Here is an 18,493-nt window from a genome sequence, read left to right as displayed (position 1 = left end):
CCAATATTAAGCAATGCATGTAGCTCTGGAACAGAAATTTATTAAATAACATTGTCAGATTTTAACGATTTTCTAGCTATAAGATAAATCACTTTAACAAAATTGATATTTTAATAACAATATACTGCATGTAAATCAGGGCTAAGCTGTAGGGTTCTTGGTATTCTCTGAGTTTGATTATTTGTTGGAGACATTTTGTTATTAGAGGGATCACCAGGAGGAAAAAGAAGATCCTTATTCTACTCTGTAGGGCTTTAGTCAGACCCCACTTGAAATAATAATAATAATAATAATAATAATAATAATAATAATAATAATAATAATAATAATAATAATAATAATAATAATAATAATAATAATAATAATAAATAATAATAAATACTGTGTCCTGTTCTGCAGACCCCATTTAAAAAAAAATATTGATAAGCTTTAATGAGCCCAGAGACAGGCAACAAAAATGGTGCAAAGTCTGAGGTGCAAAACATATCAGGACAGATTAGAGGAACTTGCAGATGTACAGCCTAGAGAGGAAAGAAGGGAAAGGAGGAATATGGCTGAAACCTTTAAATGTACTAAGAGTGTCAACAACATTCTGAAAGGCAGCATTTTCAGTATTAAGCAAAAATTAAGAACACGGATGCATAATCTTAAACAACAGGAGAGAAGTTCAAAAGAAATGTTAGAAAGTAGTACTTCACAGAAAGAATATGGAAGTTTGGAACCAGGTTCCAGTATGGAGATGGTATGTAAATAGTAGTAATTCAGTTTAAACGTGCTAAGGATACACATACAGTATATCTACCATGTGACAAAAAATTAAAACTAAGAAAAATAGAAATAAATAGAATATAAAAATAATAATTAACAAATAATAATCACATTATTTAATTAAAAAGGAATAAAAATAAACTCAAAAGGGAAACTTGATGGACCAGTAGGCCTTTTTCGGCCATCAGTCTTCTATATTTCTGTTACCAAGACAGATAGCATCATCAGTGCCCATATAAATGAGGTTATATAGCGATGCTTAAAATTTTATGAACACCTCTGAATTTTCAATATTTCTGCATAAATAAGACCTAAAATAGTTTCTGTTCTCCACATAAATCTTAAAATTAGATGAAGATAATCTAACCTAACTAAACAAATGAATCAAAAATATTATACTTAATAATAATAATAATAAATTTGGATTTATTAGCCGCTCCCTTTCCGGGCAGGACTCGGGGCGGCGTACACTAAGACATATATAAACATACATATATACACAAACATACATGCACGGAGGAGGTAATAGATTAAAACATTTAGACAAATTAAAACCATTAACATGCCCCGTTTAATAAAAACCCAATATACAATAAAAATGTAAAATTTAAAAAAGACAGTCAGGAGGAATATGAAAAAATTACGGTTGAGCCAGGCCGGATAATTGAAAGAGGTGGGTCTTCAACTGTACACGGAAGGAGCGGAGATCGGAAATAATCCTGATGTCACGGGGGAGGTCATTCCACAGGGCTGGGCCCATCACAGAGAAGGCTCTGCTCCTGGATGTCGCCCCCCGACACTGTTTGGCGGACGGCACCCGGAGAAGTCCCTCTCTGTGTGAGCGAATTGGTCGTAGGGATGTGTGGGGCAGGATGCGATCCTGCATGTAACTAGGTCCTATGCCATGAAGCGCTTTAAAGATCATAATCAAAACCTTGAAACGCACTCGGTAGACCACAGGAAGCCAGTGCAGCTCGCGCAGGAGAGGTGTTACAGGGGAGTATCTAGACCTCCCCATAATCACCCGCGCGGCCGCGTTCTGGACCAACTGTAGTCTCCGAGTGCATCTCAAGGGAAGCCCCATGTAGAGAGCATTGCAGTAGTCCAGGCGAGACGTCACTAGCGCATGGGTGACTGTGCGTAGGGCATCCCGGTCCAATAAGGGGCGCAATTGGCGCATCAGGCGGACCTGATGGAACGCCCCCCTTGACACGGCTGTTACATGGTCATCCATGGACAGCCGGGCATCTAGGAGGACGCCCAAATTGCGCACCTGTTCCATGGGGGCTAGTTGCACGCCCCCAATGGCCAGAGATGGAAGCACCTGGTTGAACCGGGGGGCCGGAAGCCACAGCCACTCCGTCTTGGAAGGGTTGAGTTTTAGTCGGTTGCCATCCATCCAGACCCGTACGGCCTCCAAACACCGGGACATCATTTCGACGGCCTCATTGGGGTGGTTCGGGGTGGAAATGTATAGCTGAGTATCATCAGCATACAGATGATATCCCACCCCAAAGCCACGGATGATCTCGCCCAGCGGTTTCATGTATGTGTTGAACAGGAGAGGCGAGAGCACCGATCCCTGTGGCACTCCACATGTGAGTGACCTCCGGGTCGAACTCTGCTCCCCTGCCAACACACGTTGCGTCCGGTCAGAGAGGTAGGAGCCAAACCACCGTAAAACGGTGCCCCTGACTCCCAACCCCTCTAGCCGGTGCAACAGGATACCATGGTCGATGGTATCGAACGCCGCCGAGAGATCTAATAGGACCAGGATAGAGGAACAACCCCTATCTCTGGCCCTCCAGAGATCATCAACCAATGCGACCAAGGCCGTCTCCGTGCTGTGCCCGGGTCGGAAGCCGGACTGGCGCGGGTCTAGATAATCATTTTCCTCCAGGTGACGTGGGAACTGCTGTACCACCACATTCTCTACAACCTTCGCTAAAAAAGGAAGGTTGGAGACAGGACGATAATTGGCTAGGTCCGCTGGGTCCAGGGAAGGCTTCTTGAGCAGGGGCCTCACCACCGCCTCTTTCAAGGTGGCCGGTAGAGATCCCTCACCCAACGAGGCGTTCACTAGGCCCAGGAGCCAGTCGCGCGTAACCTCCCAGGATGCCAGTACAAGCCAGGAGGGACACGGGTCCAATAAACATGTGGTGGGTCGCAGACGTCCACGCAACCTGTCCAAATCCTCGATGGCAACCGAGTCAAACTCCTCCCAAAGCGGTCCCTCAAGACTCGCCACGGGCGTCTCTACTGGACCACTGAAAGGAGCCCATCCCATCCGGATTTGAGCGACTTTGTCCTGTAGATATTTCCCAAACTCCTCTGCTCTGCCCTGTAAAGGGGCTTCCCGCGGTCTCTCAAACAAGAGGGAGCGAGTCACCCGAAACAGGGCGGCAGGGCGGTTATCTGCAGACGCAATAAGAGCGGCACAATATTGATGTTTAGCCGCTCTTAGTGCCACAAGGTACGTCCTCAAATAGGCTCGTGCCTGTGCTCGGTCAAATTCGGAACGGGAGGATCTCCAACGACTCTCTAGGCGTCTCTTGTGGCGTTTCATCACCCCTAGCTCCTCAGTAAACCAAGGGGCCAGGGTGGTTCGTCGCCGCAGGAGAGGCCGCAAAGGCGCCACCCGGTCTAGGGCCCCGGTAGTCGCACTATTCCATGCGTCCACCAGGTCCTCTACTCGAGGGCGGGTCAGATCCACAGGAGGTGGCCCAAGCTCCGTCTGGAACCTATCTGGTTCCATCAGGCGCTTGGGGCGGAACCATCTAATGCCTTCCGGTTCCGCCTCCTCGCGGTGGGAGGTAGCACCAGGGAAGTCAAGCCGGAGAAGTGAGTGATCCGACCATGACAGGGGAATAATGGCTAGATCCCCTATTCCCAGATCACTCGTCCACTGGCCAGAGACAAAGACAAGGTCCAGCGTGTGGCCTCCCTCGTGAGTAGGGCCCTGAATTAACTGGGTCAGGTCCATGGCTGTCATGGAAGCCATGAACTCCCGAACCCCCTCAGACGCTTCTCCCATCGACGGCAGATTAAAATCCCCCATCACTAACAGTTTGGGGGTCTCAATCGCCACCGATGAGATCAGCTCGAGGAGTTCAGGCAGGGCCGCTGACGTATAGCGAGGAGCCAGGTATACTATCAGCAGGCCCAACTGCCTCCCTGGGCCCCATCTCACGACAAGGGACTCACACCCGGATGTCTGTGGCACAGTGAACTCTCTCGGCTCTAAGTCTTCCCGGATAATCACTGCTACCCCACCGCCCCTTCCCTGGGCCCGAGGCTGGTGAAATGCTCGATAACCTGGCGGGCACATTTCCACGAGGGGTAAACCACCCTCGTGGCCCAACCAGGTCTCGGTTATTCCTGCGAGGTCCGGCTCCCCCTCCAAAATTAGATCGTGGATGAGGGGGGCCTTATTGACAACGGACCTCGCGTTGCATAACATCAGTCTCAGGCCTTGGGTCTGTAGAACCTGACCACCTAGTATGCAGGGGTTGGTACGAACGACCGGGAATGACCAAAAACCCCGGTCTCCCAACCGACTACGCGCTCTTGATCTGTCCTCGCACCTGCCCCTCCCCACGACCGTTGGTATCAAGGAGCCCTGCACAGGAATGCTATCTTCCCTCTCCTCCCCCACTCCGCTCCCTCCCCCCTCGACCACACCTAGGTGCCTGGCTCTCCCATCCCTCCTGACTTCCCCCCCCCACCCCTGGAACCCCTTACAACTATTAAAAAACAATTAATTAAAAAACCCCTCAGTGTGCGCTTCCTCCACCTCTCTGGGTTAATGAACCCGTCCTCGAGGTGGGCCCTTGAGAGGGCAGGAGGCCATAGCTGCGAGAGGGGGGACTCCCGCATTAAAATAAGATCAGACCTCGTATACATAATAAATGGTAAATAATAGATACATAAATACACCGGGCTAAAGATGGTTACTGGGTGCTAAAGGTGTTAAATAAGTCTACCCGTTAAAAATCATGACAGAACGGCAACCAAGATTACAAGATGAAAGAGATGAGAGAGATGGGTAGAGAAATAGGTAGAAGTGGTTAAAAAATAAGTAGGGCCTATAATCTACAGTTCTTAATAGTAGGGGGTTAGGCAGATCTTAAAAACCGTAAGAGAGTGAGAGACTTGTTTATTTATTGAGAAAAACCTAAAGTTACAGATTTATGCGTGACAAAAGTATGGAATCTTTTGCTTTCAGGTGATATGCCTTTCTTTGGGCAGAAATAACTGCAACTAAAAGTGTCTTTTGATCAGTCCTGAACATCTGCTTGGAGGAATTTGGGCCCTTTTTTATATAGAATAGCTTCAACTCAAAGATTTTGGAGAGCTTCCTTGCATGAACTGCCTGCTTCAGATCCTTCCACAACATTTGTACAGAATAAAGGCCAGGACTTGGACAATGCAAAATATTTTCTGCTTTAACCATTCTTTAGTCATACCACTTGTGTATTTTGAGTCACTGTCATGCCACATGACCCACCTCTTGAGCTTTAGTTCAAGGATAAATACCCTGACATTTCTCTGGTACAATTCAGAATTCATAGTTCTATAATGAGTGTAAGCTGTCTTGGGAGGCGGCAAAGGGCAAAGCAGATCAAACCATACCACCACCAAACTTGAACAGATGGAATATGGTTCTTATTGCATTAAAATGAAATATTTGCCTCTTACCAAACATATCTTTTTTCATTCAAGTCAAAAATTCTATTTTGATCTTGCTATTCATAGAACATTCTTCTAATAACCTTCTGTTTATCCACCTAGTCTCTTCAAACCGTAAATGAGTAGCATGCTCTTTATGGAGAATTCTGGCTTTTTCCTTGCAATTCTGCCATGCATAGCATTGTTTTAAGTAATCTTCAGATAGTGCTCTCATGAACGCTGATATTTGATGATATAATAGAGGTCTTTACTTTCTTAGATATTAATTTGCTTCCTTGAGACCTGGAGTATTACACAACTTGCTTTTGGTATAATCTTAATTGGTTGACCACTTCTGGGGATGGTAAAAATGATGTTGAACTGTTTTCATTTGTAGATGAAACTGTCTGTCAGTGGAGTCCAAATTGCATATAATACCTTGCTATACCAATACTGATTGGAGTGTCACTACTTCTCTAATAATTCTTTGATTATGGTATTGTTTCTTGTTTATCTGGAGCTGTTTCCTATTTAGCTGATTGTTGGATGCTGGAGATGATGTAATGGACTGTTCACTTCCTTCCTTGACTTTTGATCATGTCTTTTAAATAGTATGTAAATTGAACTTATCTCTGTGTATCTGCTGATGACGGATTTGTCAGAATGCCAAACTCAAGGAATTCCCTAACAGATTTGCATTTGATTGATGTAAAATGTCAACAATTTTTCAAGATCAAATTCTGATTGTTTTTGTCAGTGTTCAGAAATTAAACATTTTTGTCTCCTAATTGCCACTTGATAGATATGTTCTGCAGTATTCTAATTTACTTTCCTTTCTGGTTTCATTTCCTGCCTTTACACTGTTGATATAGATCTATTCATTTTATTTCTTTGGTTACTGTTTCTTTGGGTTTGTTTAACATATTTTGGGGGGATTTGGTTGCTTTGCGTGCTACAGTGATTCCAAGAGTCTTGGTAGTCTTTTGTAGTTGATATTTACACAGCAAAATACTTTTAACATCCACTCAACACTATTCTAGGAAACTTGAATTGCTTTCAGGCATGGGCAGCCAGACCCAAATGTGAAGACTTCAAATTAAAGACTGAATAGGTTAAGATGTTAAGATTAATCAAAAGGTAGATGTCCTTTAATTATCAGAGTCACTTATGTATTAATCTGTTCATTTGACACATTCTTGAAATGACTTTGTAGATACCTTGGATTATCGAACAAATCAAACTAGGGAACCATAGAAGATAACATTGGAAACATTAGTTTCATTCATTTTTATTTCCATCCTCAACATACCTCTATCATTTCTTTATAAATCTCAATACCTCTCACAGGATCTCATCACTTCAGTTTCACCCAATTAGTTTATTTTTAATTCCGTTCACTCTGATATGAGTTTCTTGTTTAATCTATTTTAGCTATCCAACTTTTTTTTTAAAGCCATCAATATTGCTCTGCATTTTCTTTGCTTTTTTATTCCACGCTGTTCTTTACTCTCTTTTATTATATATTTTGCTCTTTATACTATTGTACGATATCTTTCATCTAAATATTTTGCAAAAGATTTATTTATAAGCACTTTTTACTTTGTCATTCCACAAAGCACTTTATTAGCATAATTTTACAAATTTCCTAGGCACTTCCATGCACACATTAATCAACTCTACTCCAGAACCTTACCTCATTCATTCAGATCCATTTATTTCTTTTCCTTTCTTTTGGTTTTATAAACGCACAAGATAATCTTTTGGGGGGCAAGTTTTTGTTGAATTCATGTACATTTTTAAATTTTACTTTAATATATAGAAATAAAAAAAAACAAATAAAAAATAAAAACAGAAATAAGAAAAAGGAAAGAAAAAAAATGCAAACATGGTATTTAATATAGAGAGTACAGCTTCATTTTTAAACAGAGCATTATGACCACATGGTGTGATATTGATTTCCATTACATTTCCATTGCCACATTTCCATTACAATAGAGATACAGTTCAAAAGCAGAGAACAAACATATATAATTGATTTAAAATTGCAAATCTGAAGTGGCACTGTCGTGAATTTATCTCATTTTAAGATTATACCATGTGTAATATTCTTTAATATGTTTAACTATTGATTTGTTACTATGGGATATTCCAAGTCTTCATTCTAAAATCCTTGTTAACAAAAACTAATACCCACTCTAAATGCACTATTTAATTAACTATTTAAAATCTTGTAAATTTAGACTGGTTCAGAACATATTTCAGCACTATTTGTAAGATAAGGTACATTTAGATGCTACTAAGTAACTGGATCAAATTATGAAAATGAATATGAATAATTATATACAGCTGTTTTGTAGTTTTAGACTTGAAATTTTACACAAGAATTATTTTAAATTATTTTAAAGTATAATTAGCTTACCTAAAATATTAATATTTACACTAATTAATCAATAAGTGATATTATATCAATGCAAATTATTTAGGTGACAATAAGGGTTAAATATGTCTATGTGAAGGCTTTCTAATATGCTTTATTAATTCTGGAAATATAATAAAATATTAACAACCATTTATTTCTATTCCAAACAGCAATCTTCCCCATAATGTGGTTATCACCATAAGAGTCCATAGCTATTGACTGGTCACTCATCGTATCTTTGGTTATTTGAAATTTTCATGTAAAGAGTACACTACATTGTCAATGTGCATCGCATATGTGCCACACGCAATTCTTCTTGCTAATCTTAATGACAGCATTTTGACAAATACCACAACTGCAACCAAAGCTTAGTGCTAACTATTTTGATGCCAATATAATACTGCCTACACACCAGCAATTATCTATTTTTTATTTTTATCAAATGATGGACATGTGTTTATCCCAAGTATATTTAAACCAGTCTAACCCTTAAGCATTTATTTCTTTATAGTTCACGCACATAGTTTTTAATAGCTTCTGTAGAATAACACTAACTGGATAATTTAAACTTGTTTATTTATTTAAATTTGGATGCCAAATAACTCTGGTAGTTCACAAATAACATAAAAAGCACTAGAAACAAAACCCAAAATATGACCCAACCATAATAAACAGACAAAAAAACCAAACTAATAAGCAACCATTTCAGTCCAAGGCCTAGAAAAACCAGGATTTTATGCCTTTGAGGAAAGTCAAGAAGATAGTGATGTATCCTTGATATCCAACACTGAATAAATGATCAAAAACAGGATTTCAAATATCTTCTTGGCCTTTTGGCTAAGATCAAGTGTAGCGTCTGTTGGAAATATAATCAAAGAGTACATTCTTTCTTCTTTGGTGGATATGTAAGAAAACTAGAAAATATGTATGGTGATTCAGAAGATTTTAAAAGTGAATGCACTATTTTTCTTTTGGTATTATAGGATAAACAGTTTGAAAGATCTTATGGAACTTTATTTTTATACATGGCAATAGTGGAAAGTAGATGGACATATAACTACCTAAATTGAAGAATGAAAGGAATTGACAGAAATGACACCTAATGAATTGAAGCCCTATAAAGAAATCTTCTTTATTACAAATTTCTTATAAAAAAGCCATATTCTAGAAATTCAATTTCTTGATATACAGACAATGATATGGATTAGATTCAGAGGGTTCAAGCTCAAGAGAGATAATCAAATCAAATATAATCTAATTTATAATCACAGGTACATTTAGGTAAAACAAATGAGCTAGAGTTGAACTCAAAACAACAATATTAATTTATTATTTTATAATCAAATAGAAGAACAATATTTAAAAGAAAAATGGCTAGATAGATTCTTCTTCAATCTATTCTCAATCCCACTAAATAATAGATTCCCTCAGTCTCACTTTATATGCAAATTAACAAATATCCCACATTTATTTGTCAAACAATGAAAAACTACAACTTTCTTGTGCTTTCTTATGCTTCCAGGGATTATTAGTCATAAAGAGAAGCACGCTGGTGCTAAGAAAAAAAAATTGAAGTTTTTCCTTATTAAGGCATTAAGTGGATTTTCCGATGGAGAATGGGAGCTGATTTTAATTTTTTTTAATGAATATCTATCATTGTTTGTTCCTTTTGTATCAACTCTTGTTATAATTCAAAATAATTTCAGCACTTCATAGATGCTAATTTCCTAATTTGAAATTCTAACACTATATCTATTTTTGGGATCTATTAACCGTTCTCCTCTGCACCCCTTTATTTTGTTTATAATCTCTCCTAATAAACAGTTCTCAAAACATTAAAAACTTGCATCTATTTTGCAATATTTTGCAAAAATATTTTGGAATATTTTTATGAACCATCCACATTTGTAACCCACTTTCTTCCTAGGAACTCTTCATTTTCAATAGGAAAAATGTAACTAAAAGTGCCACAAAACCTGCATTATTATGCAGTCTAATAATCAAGAAAAGGAGGTTTTAAAATGACAAGGCATCTCATTATAAAACAATGATGAAAGGTTGGTAATTTGCCATCGCTTTTGGAAAACAATGGGTTCATTTTTGAACAAATTAAGTTACTTATATGCCTGTGTACTTCTATTCATTCCTTAGTATATTGGAAAGAACAACTAATGGTCATTTCTATTTGGGCTGACAGACTTGCAAAGGCCATTTTACATTATGCCAACTGCAATTGCAGCAATTATGACCTGCTAGAATAAAAATATCTAGAGCTAAGGTAATAAGCCATTTGTTAAGTGACACAGAGTGATTGTAATCACCATTACTCAAGCCTTCTATAATCCAGTTTAAATTTTAAGAGCCTTACTGTGAGTACCCTGGCGTATTTCCAATGCTTTATTGGTCCTGGAGACTGGACTAATCTTGATAAAGGCTTGTATGTGGTTCTGCCACCCTAAATTTTGAATTACAATAATCTTACACATAACTCCTTTGCTTTCTTGATCTTTTAAGATAATTACCTATCAATTTGGAAGAAAAGCATACATTTAGATCAAGGTGCTCAGCTCTGAAAAAGCTGTGATGGACCTTAAACAATGGGTTCTTCATAATTATCTTCAAAGAAATCTAACTGCAAAGTCCCTTCTTGTATGGAATCAATGTGATTTTTCTCAATTACCATAGCTACTTGTTATTTAATATTGTAGCTGATTTGTGAATTGTATTCATTTATATACATTCAGATAAAATTATTTGTTCTAGTATGTATGTCTCTGTGTGTAGCTATGACAGACTGTAAATAAAGCTGAGGATGTTGATAAAAATGATAATTCCCAAGATTGCACACTTAACCCCTTGTGGTTCTTTATATATAAATACTTAAATTATTGTACTTCTCTTATGATCCTTGCAAGGATATGCACTTACGTGTAATGTTTTGAGAATGGTTGCTCTGACAGAGTTCTTCAGTCAATTCAGCAAAAGACTCAAAGCATTTGAGTATTGCTTCCTTTTTATATGAGTGAGAAAACTGAAGGATAAACTATAGCTCAGTAGCTGTATCTCCACTTTCCTTTTTTATGCTACTTAAAAATGAGTTTTAATGTATAAAATAATCCACCTGTTCATATTTATGCAGTTAGCTACTTCCATGCATCTCTCCTCAGTTCTATCAGATCAATTGCATCTGTTGTCTCTTCCTTCAAAGTAACTGAAATTACTTTTTGTTAAATTTATTTGCCTATTGCAATTCTATAGTTAGAATAGGGCAGGACAAGAAAGGTAGTTTAGGATAAGGTAACATAACATAGGGGAAATAGAGAAAAATGAACTGTAATGACTAGTTTAAACAGTGATCAAGAAACTGAGGAGAAACTTCCTGATAGTTAGAACAATTAATCAGTGGAACCTCCAGAAGTTGTGAATGCCCCAGAAGTTGTGAATGCCCCAGTACTGGAAATCTTTAAGAAGATGTTGGATAGCCATTTGTCTGAAACGGTATAGGGTTTCCTGCCTGGGCAGAGGGTTGGACTAGAAGACCTCCAATATCCTTTCCAACTCTGCTATTGTATTGTATAAAAGAGTCTTTCTTCCCTCATTTTATATATTTGTATTGTGAACCTTAAGAAATATCATGGGACTTGAGAGGTTTTTTTATTCTTGAAGGACTTGCAAAGTTTTCTATTCTTTACAATAAGAATAAGTACATTGCCTCAAAAAGTATATTACCTATCCCTTGTGTCAATAGTGTAACTATTTCCTATTCTGACCATCTATTATTTTTTCTGAAATCTCCTGCCCCACCCCATGCATATATCTCCCCTATATTCAATATGGTACAAAAGATTAAAATCCGGACATGGATTTTTCATTTGAATATATGGATTCAATTTTTTCTTTCCAACACTAACAGTTTAATCTATTAATCTTAGTTAATTAACCAACATTTATCATATAGTGACACTAAAGTCCTAAGTAAAAATGTTTTCTCTCTGTTCTCAATTTTTAGTTAGAATACAAAATCTAAATGTATGATAAAATAACATTAATTAATCATGATAAAACAGCAGTCTATGTTTGATTAATAATTAAATTAAATTACATTTATTTAATCATTTAACAAAATGTATTATTGTTATGCACTCCAGAAGACTCAGAATGGCTTACAAAAAATCAAAACAAATCTAGCAAAAATAATTAAATCAGAACCTCCATAAACAGGTAGGTTGAACTAAAACAACTAGAACAATAAACAATATACCAAATATGACCACACCAATTAATAATAAACATATTAATTCCAGGTCTGAGAACAGAGCCAGATCTTAAAGGTTTTCGGAACTCCAAAAGAGAGCACCATCTGTATATCTATGGAGATACTTTTCCAGATGGTGTGGGATGCAACAAAGAATGCACATTTCCTCAATCCCACAAGAAGGCAACATTTAATTGAAAGGACCTGGAGCATACCTACTCTGTTGGAACGTATCAGGTGGAAAGAACCAATAGGAAATAGGCAATCCCTCAAATAATCAGACCATATGACATGAATGGCTTTATATATGGCAATCAGGACCTACTATTGCATCTGGAAACCTACTGGCAACCAACGCAGTTTACAAAGTAACAGTGATATATAGGCACAAACTAAAGTGCCTGTTAATGCTCACCCATTGCATTTTGTACCTTCAGGATGGTGTTCAAGGCTAGCCCATATTCTTGCATGGAGCATTACATTAATTCAGTTGTTAGGGGACCAGGTTACGAATGAGTGTTTGAATGCTCTCCTAATTGAAAAAAAAGGCACAAAAATTGCACAAGACGAATTTGTGCATAGACACAACTACCACCTGCTCTTTTAGCCAAAGCTGCAAATGCAGGAAGACTCTCAGTCTTGAATAGAAATGTATAACACCAATTCAAGACCAATAATGGAAACCTCTCTAGCACAAGTGGCCCAAACAGGTACAATCACTCAGTTTTGTCAGGATATTCCTCCTAGTCTAATTCACTCTATCAAAATCAAATAGGGACACAACAAAGGGGAAAAACAGTCCAACCTACCAAAAACAGCACCACAAAAATCAGATTAGGAACACAAGTTGAAATAGGGAAGAAAATGGTAAATGAGCACCTGTCTACCCTAGACGAGTTCAAATCACCAGGACTGGATGGATTACACCCCAGGGTTCTGAAGGAACTGGCAGACAAGATATCAGAACCACTGAACTATATATTTCAGAGATTCTGGAGCACGAGGGAACTGCCAGAGGACTGGAAAAGAGCTGATGTGGTTCCCATCTTCAAAAAAGGAAAAAAAAAGATCCAGGAAACTACAGATCTATCAGCCTGACCTCAATACCAGGGAACATTCTGGAAAAGATAATCAAGCAACGAATTAGTGTACACCTAGAAATAAACAAAGTAATAGCCAAAAGCCAACATGGGTTTTGTTAGGGATGTAACCCTAGGCTTGGCTTGGCAATGTATATAAGCTATGATTACTTTACTGTTACTTTAAATGCTTAAGATGTTAAATGCTTAAGACTGTTTTGTTAGACGTTGATCGGTGTATTTTGAGGATTGTGGTTTGCTACTATTAGCTATATTTTGTGTGTTAGACTGACTATTTGATAACTGAATTACTGAACCGTGTATAACTTGGATTGTTAACCGGACTCTGAATACCTCTATATTTCTACATAGTAAACTACTATATTTTTATACTATTCAGTGTCTGTATGCTGGTTTGTGCGTGTTATTCCGTATCACTCTCATTACGCTTCTCTGCATACTCGCTCTTCTAACGGGGAGCTTAATCACTTAATAGGTTTGTCAAAAACAGATCATGCCAGACTAATCTTATTGCATTCTTTGACAAAGTGACAAAATTAGTGGACCAAAGGAATGCCGTCAATATAATTTACTTGGACTTCAGTAAGGGATTTGATAAGGTAGACCATAACCTACCACTAGATAAAGTAGAAGAATGTGGGTTGGACAGCATCACCACCAGATGGATTCGTAACTGGCTGACCAAGCGCACTCAACGTGTAGTCCTCAATGGAACTGCATCTACATGGAATACCCTAAGGCTCTGTTTTAGACCCAGTATTCTTCAACATCTTCATCAATGATTTGGATAAGAAAATAAATGGCAACTTATCAAATTTGCAGATGACCCAAGCTGGCAGGAATAGACAACACTCCAGAAGACAGGCTTAAGATACAGAAGGTTCTTGACAAACTTGAACATTGGGCACTATCTAATAAAATGAAATTCAGTGGTGAAAAGAGTAAGATTCTACATTTAGGCAAGAAAAATGAAATGCACAGGTACAGTATAGGTGGTACCTTGCTCAATAGTAGTAACTGTGAGTGGGATCTTGGAGTCCTAGAGGACAACCATTTAAATATGAGCCAGCAGTGTGCAGCAGCAGCCAAAAAGCCAACACAATTCTAGGCTGCATAAACAGAGGGATAAAATCAAGACCACATGAAGTCCTAATACCACTTTATAATGCATTGGTAAGGCCACACTTGGAATACTGCATTCAGTTTTGGTTGCCACGATGTAAAAAAGATGTGGAGACTCTAGAAAGAGTGCAGATAAGAGCAACAAAGATGATTAGGGGACTTGAGGCTAAAACATATGAAGAACGGTTGTAGGAACTGGGTATGTCTAGTTTAATGAAAAGAAGGACTAGGGGTGACATGATAGCAGCATTCCAATATCTATGAGGCTATGAGGGGGTCAACCTATTCTCCAAAGCATCTGAAGGCAAAACAAGAAGCAATGGATGGAAACTAATCAATGAGAGAAGCAACTTAGAACTGAGGAGAAATTTCCTGACAGTTAGAACAATTAATCAGTGGAACAGCTTGCCTCCAAAAGTTGTGAATGCCCCAACACTGGAAGTCTTTAAGAAGATGTTGGATAGCCATTTGTCTGAAACGGTATAGGGTTTCCTGCCTAGGCAGGGGGTTGGACTAGAAGACCTCCAAGGTCCCTTCCAACTCTGGTGTTGTGTTGTGTTGTATTGTAAATATTCTCCAGATCAATACCCTGATAGGTTCACCTGTACAGTCTGACATCAAGATATAAAGTTGAATGTCATCAGCTACATTATCTCACTCAGATAATGCAGAAATGCAGACATTAAGTAGGAGGGTGGAGCATGTCAAATCCCAAGGGTCCCCACAAATCAGGCGCTGTGGGAGAAATCTCTGCCATCAACATTGCCTGAAATCAAGCACTTAGCAAAAAGGCAAATCAATGAATGTGGGACTTTCCACTTTCAGCCTTTGCAGCTAGTCCAGAGGGATAGTGCAGTTGATGATATCAAAAGCCATTGAAAGACCAAGGACTACAAGAATGGATTCACCAAACTTATCCCAGCTCCATCAAACGTCATCAACAAGTATATCTAGTGCTGCCTCCATTTAATATCCCAGTCTAAAACCCAGCTGAAATGACTTTTTATAATCCATTACCTTTATAAATCTCACATTGCCATCCAACTACTTTTTTCCAAAACTCCCCCACACAAAAAATCTGATCATTGATTGAAATATTATGTAAAACATATAAAAAATATAAAAAAGGAAAGGCTGAAAACTGGCTGATAGTTATCTACAATTGAGAGGTTCAGCAATTGCCTTGTTAAACAGGAAGGGCATTACTGTTCACTCAAAGCTGGCAGTATTACTTCTTCCTTCAAATAATTTCCTTTTGAGCATGTTAAGTAGTTATCCTATTTTTTAACTTATAATCTACATTTTTTAAAAAGATGAATCATATTAGCCAAATTTAGTTGTCTCTGAAGAATGCCTAGAAGAAATTTCTAAGGAGACTTTATTCTTGTTTAGATAAACATTCAGAATCAAAGGACCACATCTTTATTCAATGTTGGTACAAAGTTTTGAATTAACACTTCATCAATCCTTTAATAGCTTTTTTCAAGGACAGTTATCCAGTTTACAGGCAATATTTTACTTCAAATAGATCTGTTACTCTTAGTATTTAATGCCATTATTTATCTTGGACAAAAGAGTATTTTTCTTATTGGGGTTTGTTCTATGTGGTTGTAGAAGTTTGCACTGTGCCTGCTTATTTCACAAGCACAACCAGCAAAGCAAGATCAGAGAAGAGTTTTCTTTGATTACTCAGATCCTGATATTGCTTTGAGAAGGATGAAATGGAGTTAAATGTGAGGGGCCCAAGTTCACCCAATTGACTTCGGTTGGCTTTATATCACTGTCAAACTTAGGCTAAGACTTAGACTTAAGTTCAATTTTAATAATTATAATAATAAGTTATTGCTTAGAGATACATATATGGTTATGTATTTAGCCTTCCGAATTATAATTCTACAATTTTTAAATATTTGATTTTATGGAGAAAAATGAGAGAGCAGATAATTAGGGTTTTCACAACATGCAATCTTGGTATGAATTGGAGCCACCAGAATCTCTTACCAATTAGAGAAAAAACATAAATATAGATATCAATAATGCATTAAATTTCAGGATGTTTGCTGATGAATGTTAAAAATGTATACAAAGAAAAATAATGCACATCTCTGAGATAGATGATAGATAGAATGATGATACACCATCAGGCACACTGACAGGTAGATCAATATTTATCTAGTAAAAATTGTTGTTCAGTCTTACACTACTTTTTATATGAATCCTTTAAAAATGAGGCAAATAAATATCACATAACATATATACCATCAGCATTGTAGCATATATGAATAAATTTTTAAATAAGCTTGCAAAATATAGACAGATACCTTATAAACAATCTACATACCTGACATGCTGCTGAGAGTCAAAAGAAAGTAGTCATTATCATTCTTCTCCTTCTCCAGTGTCACCTGTTTAAAAAAATAATTTTGACAACATTTAATGACTGTAACTTTATTATATATTAATATGCAAGAGCCATTTTGGAAGCAGGGTGTTGAATGTTAAGAATTTTGAATGGTTTCTGCTGTTTTGAGAATGATTTTTTTCCGTAGGTTGGAAATGTGCTTTTAGGCACTATTCCCAAGTTCCTTTGGAAATATCTTGAAGCTCAAATGGTCTTTACTTACCAACTGTTTCATTCAAAGCTATGATGGTGCTAAAAAGTAACTTTATGACTAATGTCTGCATTTATGATCTTTGCAGCACTCCTCAATCTCATGATTACCTTTACAATCCTGTGTCTAACCTATTGTCGTCGTCGTCCCCCCACCCCCACCCCCATATAGACAGAGAATAGGGAGAAAGAGATCATAAAAAAGTAAGCAGGCATACAATAAAAAATACATGGAACTTTTTGTACAGTGTGCTTATGGCTGCTAATGTCAGAACATTACTTTCAATGTCTTTTCTCCATCCTGTTTAGTCTCTTGCAATTCGTTTCTTTCCAATGAATGTAAATACAAACATTAATTGCCTTCTTGCTTCAATATCAAAGTGAACATTCCAAAAGATGAAGGAGAATTATTCATCTTTTCTCTGTCCTATATCCTTTAACTATTTCTTTTTCTGCCTTTATATTTTTTGATATGTTATTTTATCTTCTTCCTCTTTCTTTCTTTCTTTCTTTCTTTCTTTCTTCTTTCTTTCTTCTTCTTTCTTTCTTTCTTTCTTTCTTTCTTTCTTTTCTTTCTTTCTTTCTTTCTTATGGTCTTATGCACTGTGTTATATTTTCACTTAAAGCAAAGACTGCTCAATGGACATGATAAATATAATCACATGTACAAACCCTAACCATAGGACAAATGCCTTAGGGATAACTCTCAGGGATATTAGCCTCTATCTCCTCCCTGTGGACATCTGAAAATCTTCATGTGGAGAATATTGATGGTTGGTAGTCTACATAAAGCACTATGGACATATGCAGATTAGAATTGGGAAATTTGGTGAATTTTCTAAAGAAAGGAAGGATTGCATTCATGTGATCAAAACTATCTCCGAACATTCTTGTGATAAGAGTCATATGGCAGTTAACATTTTGCCCAAAGAAAACAAAAAGCATACTAATTTGCTTGTTTTTCCATGTAGAAAGAAAGATGAAAGAATATGAATGATCAACAGGTCTATTTTGATATGGTTAAGATTTCATTATACTTCATCAATCATGTTTCGAGAGATGACACTTCTTTTTCTCTCATGAAAGACAAAAATGTCTCAAGACCTTTGTGTGGCTTCTGTATTTTGTATACTTCAACTAAACCTATTTTTTTTCTAAAACAATTTTTATTTTACATTTTTACCTTTGACACACTGCTTCCTTTCCCATTCTACAGCTCATAAATCTGTGGCAGTTGCATGGATTTATTACTAGAAGGGTTATGATTGGGGACAGGAAACAAAATCTTCCCCAGCCAGTGACGTGCAGTCAGGTGAGGCAGGTGAGGCACAGCCTCACCACTCTCATCATGGAAAAAAAAAGTAAAAGGAAAAAGCTGAGCTAGTTGCTGCCTCACCGTGGATGACTCTGCTTAACCTCACTGGTGCTCTCCCTCCCCAAGTGTAGTGACTTCCTCTCCAGGCCCCCATTCATTTCTCTCTCTCTCACACACACAGCTGGATAAAACTATATAAAAATCTAGCCCAGCTTCACTGATTACAAGTTTGAAA

The 18,493-nt window shown here is 37.7% G+C and overlaps 1 protein-coding gene across 8 annotated transcripts in view; it reads right to left on the bottom strand.

Annotated features, from left to right (window-relative positions):
* The window catches only part of THRB (thyroid hormone receptor beta), a 234,447-nt gene that overhangs the window by 70,143 nt on the left and 145,811 nt on the right, over nucleotides 1-18,493 (bottom strand). For all 8 annotated transcript variants that reach the window (XM_081932906.1, XM_081932904.1, XM_081932908.1 and 5 more), the window contains one exon: nucleotides 16,674-16,737. In XM_081932906.1, coding sequence (XP_081789032.1) covers nucleotides 16,674-16,737 — 64 coding nt within the window. The remainder of the gene's footprint in view (nucleotides 1-16,673; nucleotides 16,738-18,493) is intronic.

The sequence above is a fragment of the Natrix helvetica genome, assembly GCF_964273705.1.
Source record: "Natrix helvetica genome assembly, chromosome: Z".
In the NCBI taxonomy this organism is placed as follows: Eukaryota; Metazoa; Chordata; class Lepidosauria; order Squamata; family Natricidae; genus Natrix; species Natrix helvetica.
Note: the sequence above shows the minus strand (reverse complement) of the source record. Positions and strands in the feature narration are given on the sequence as shown.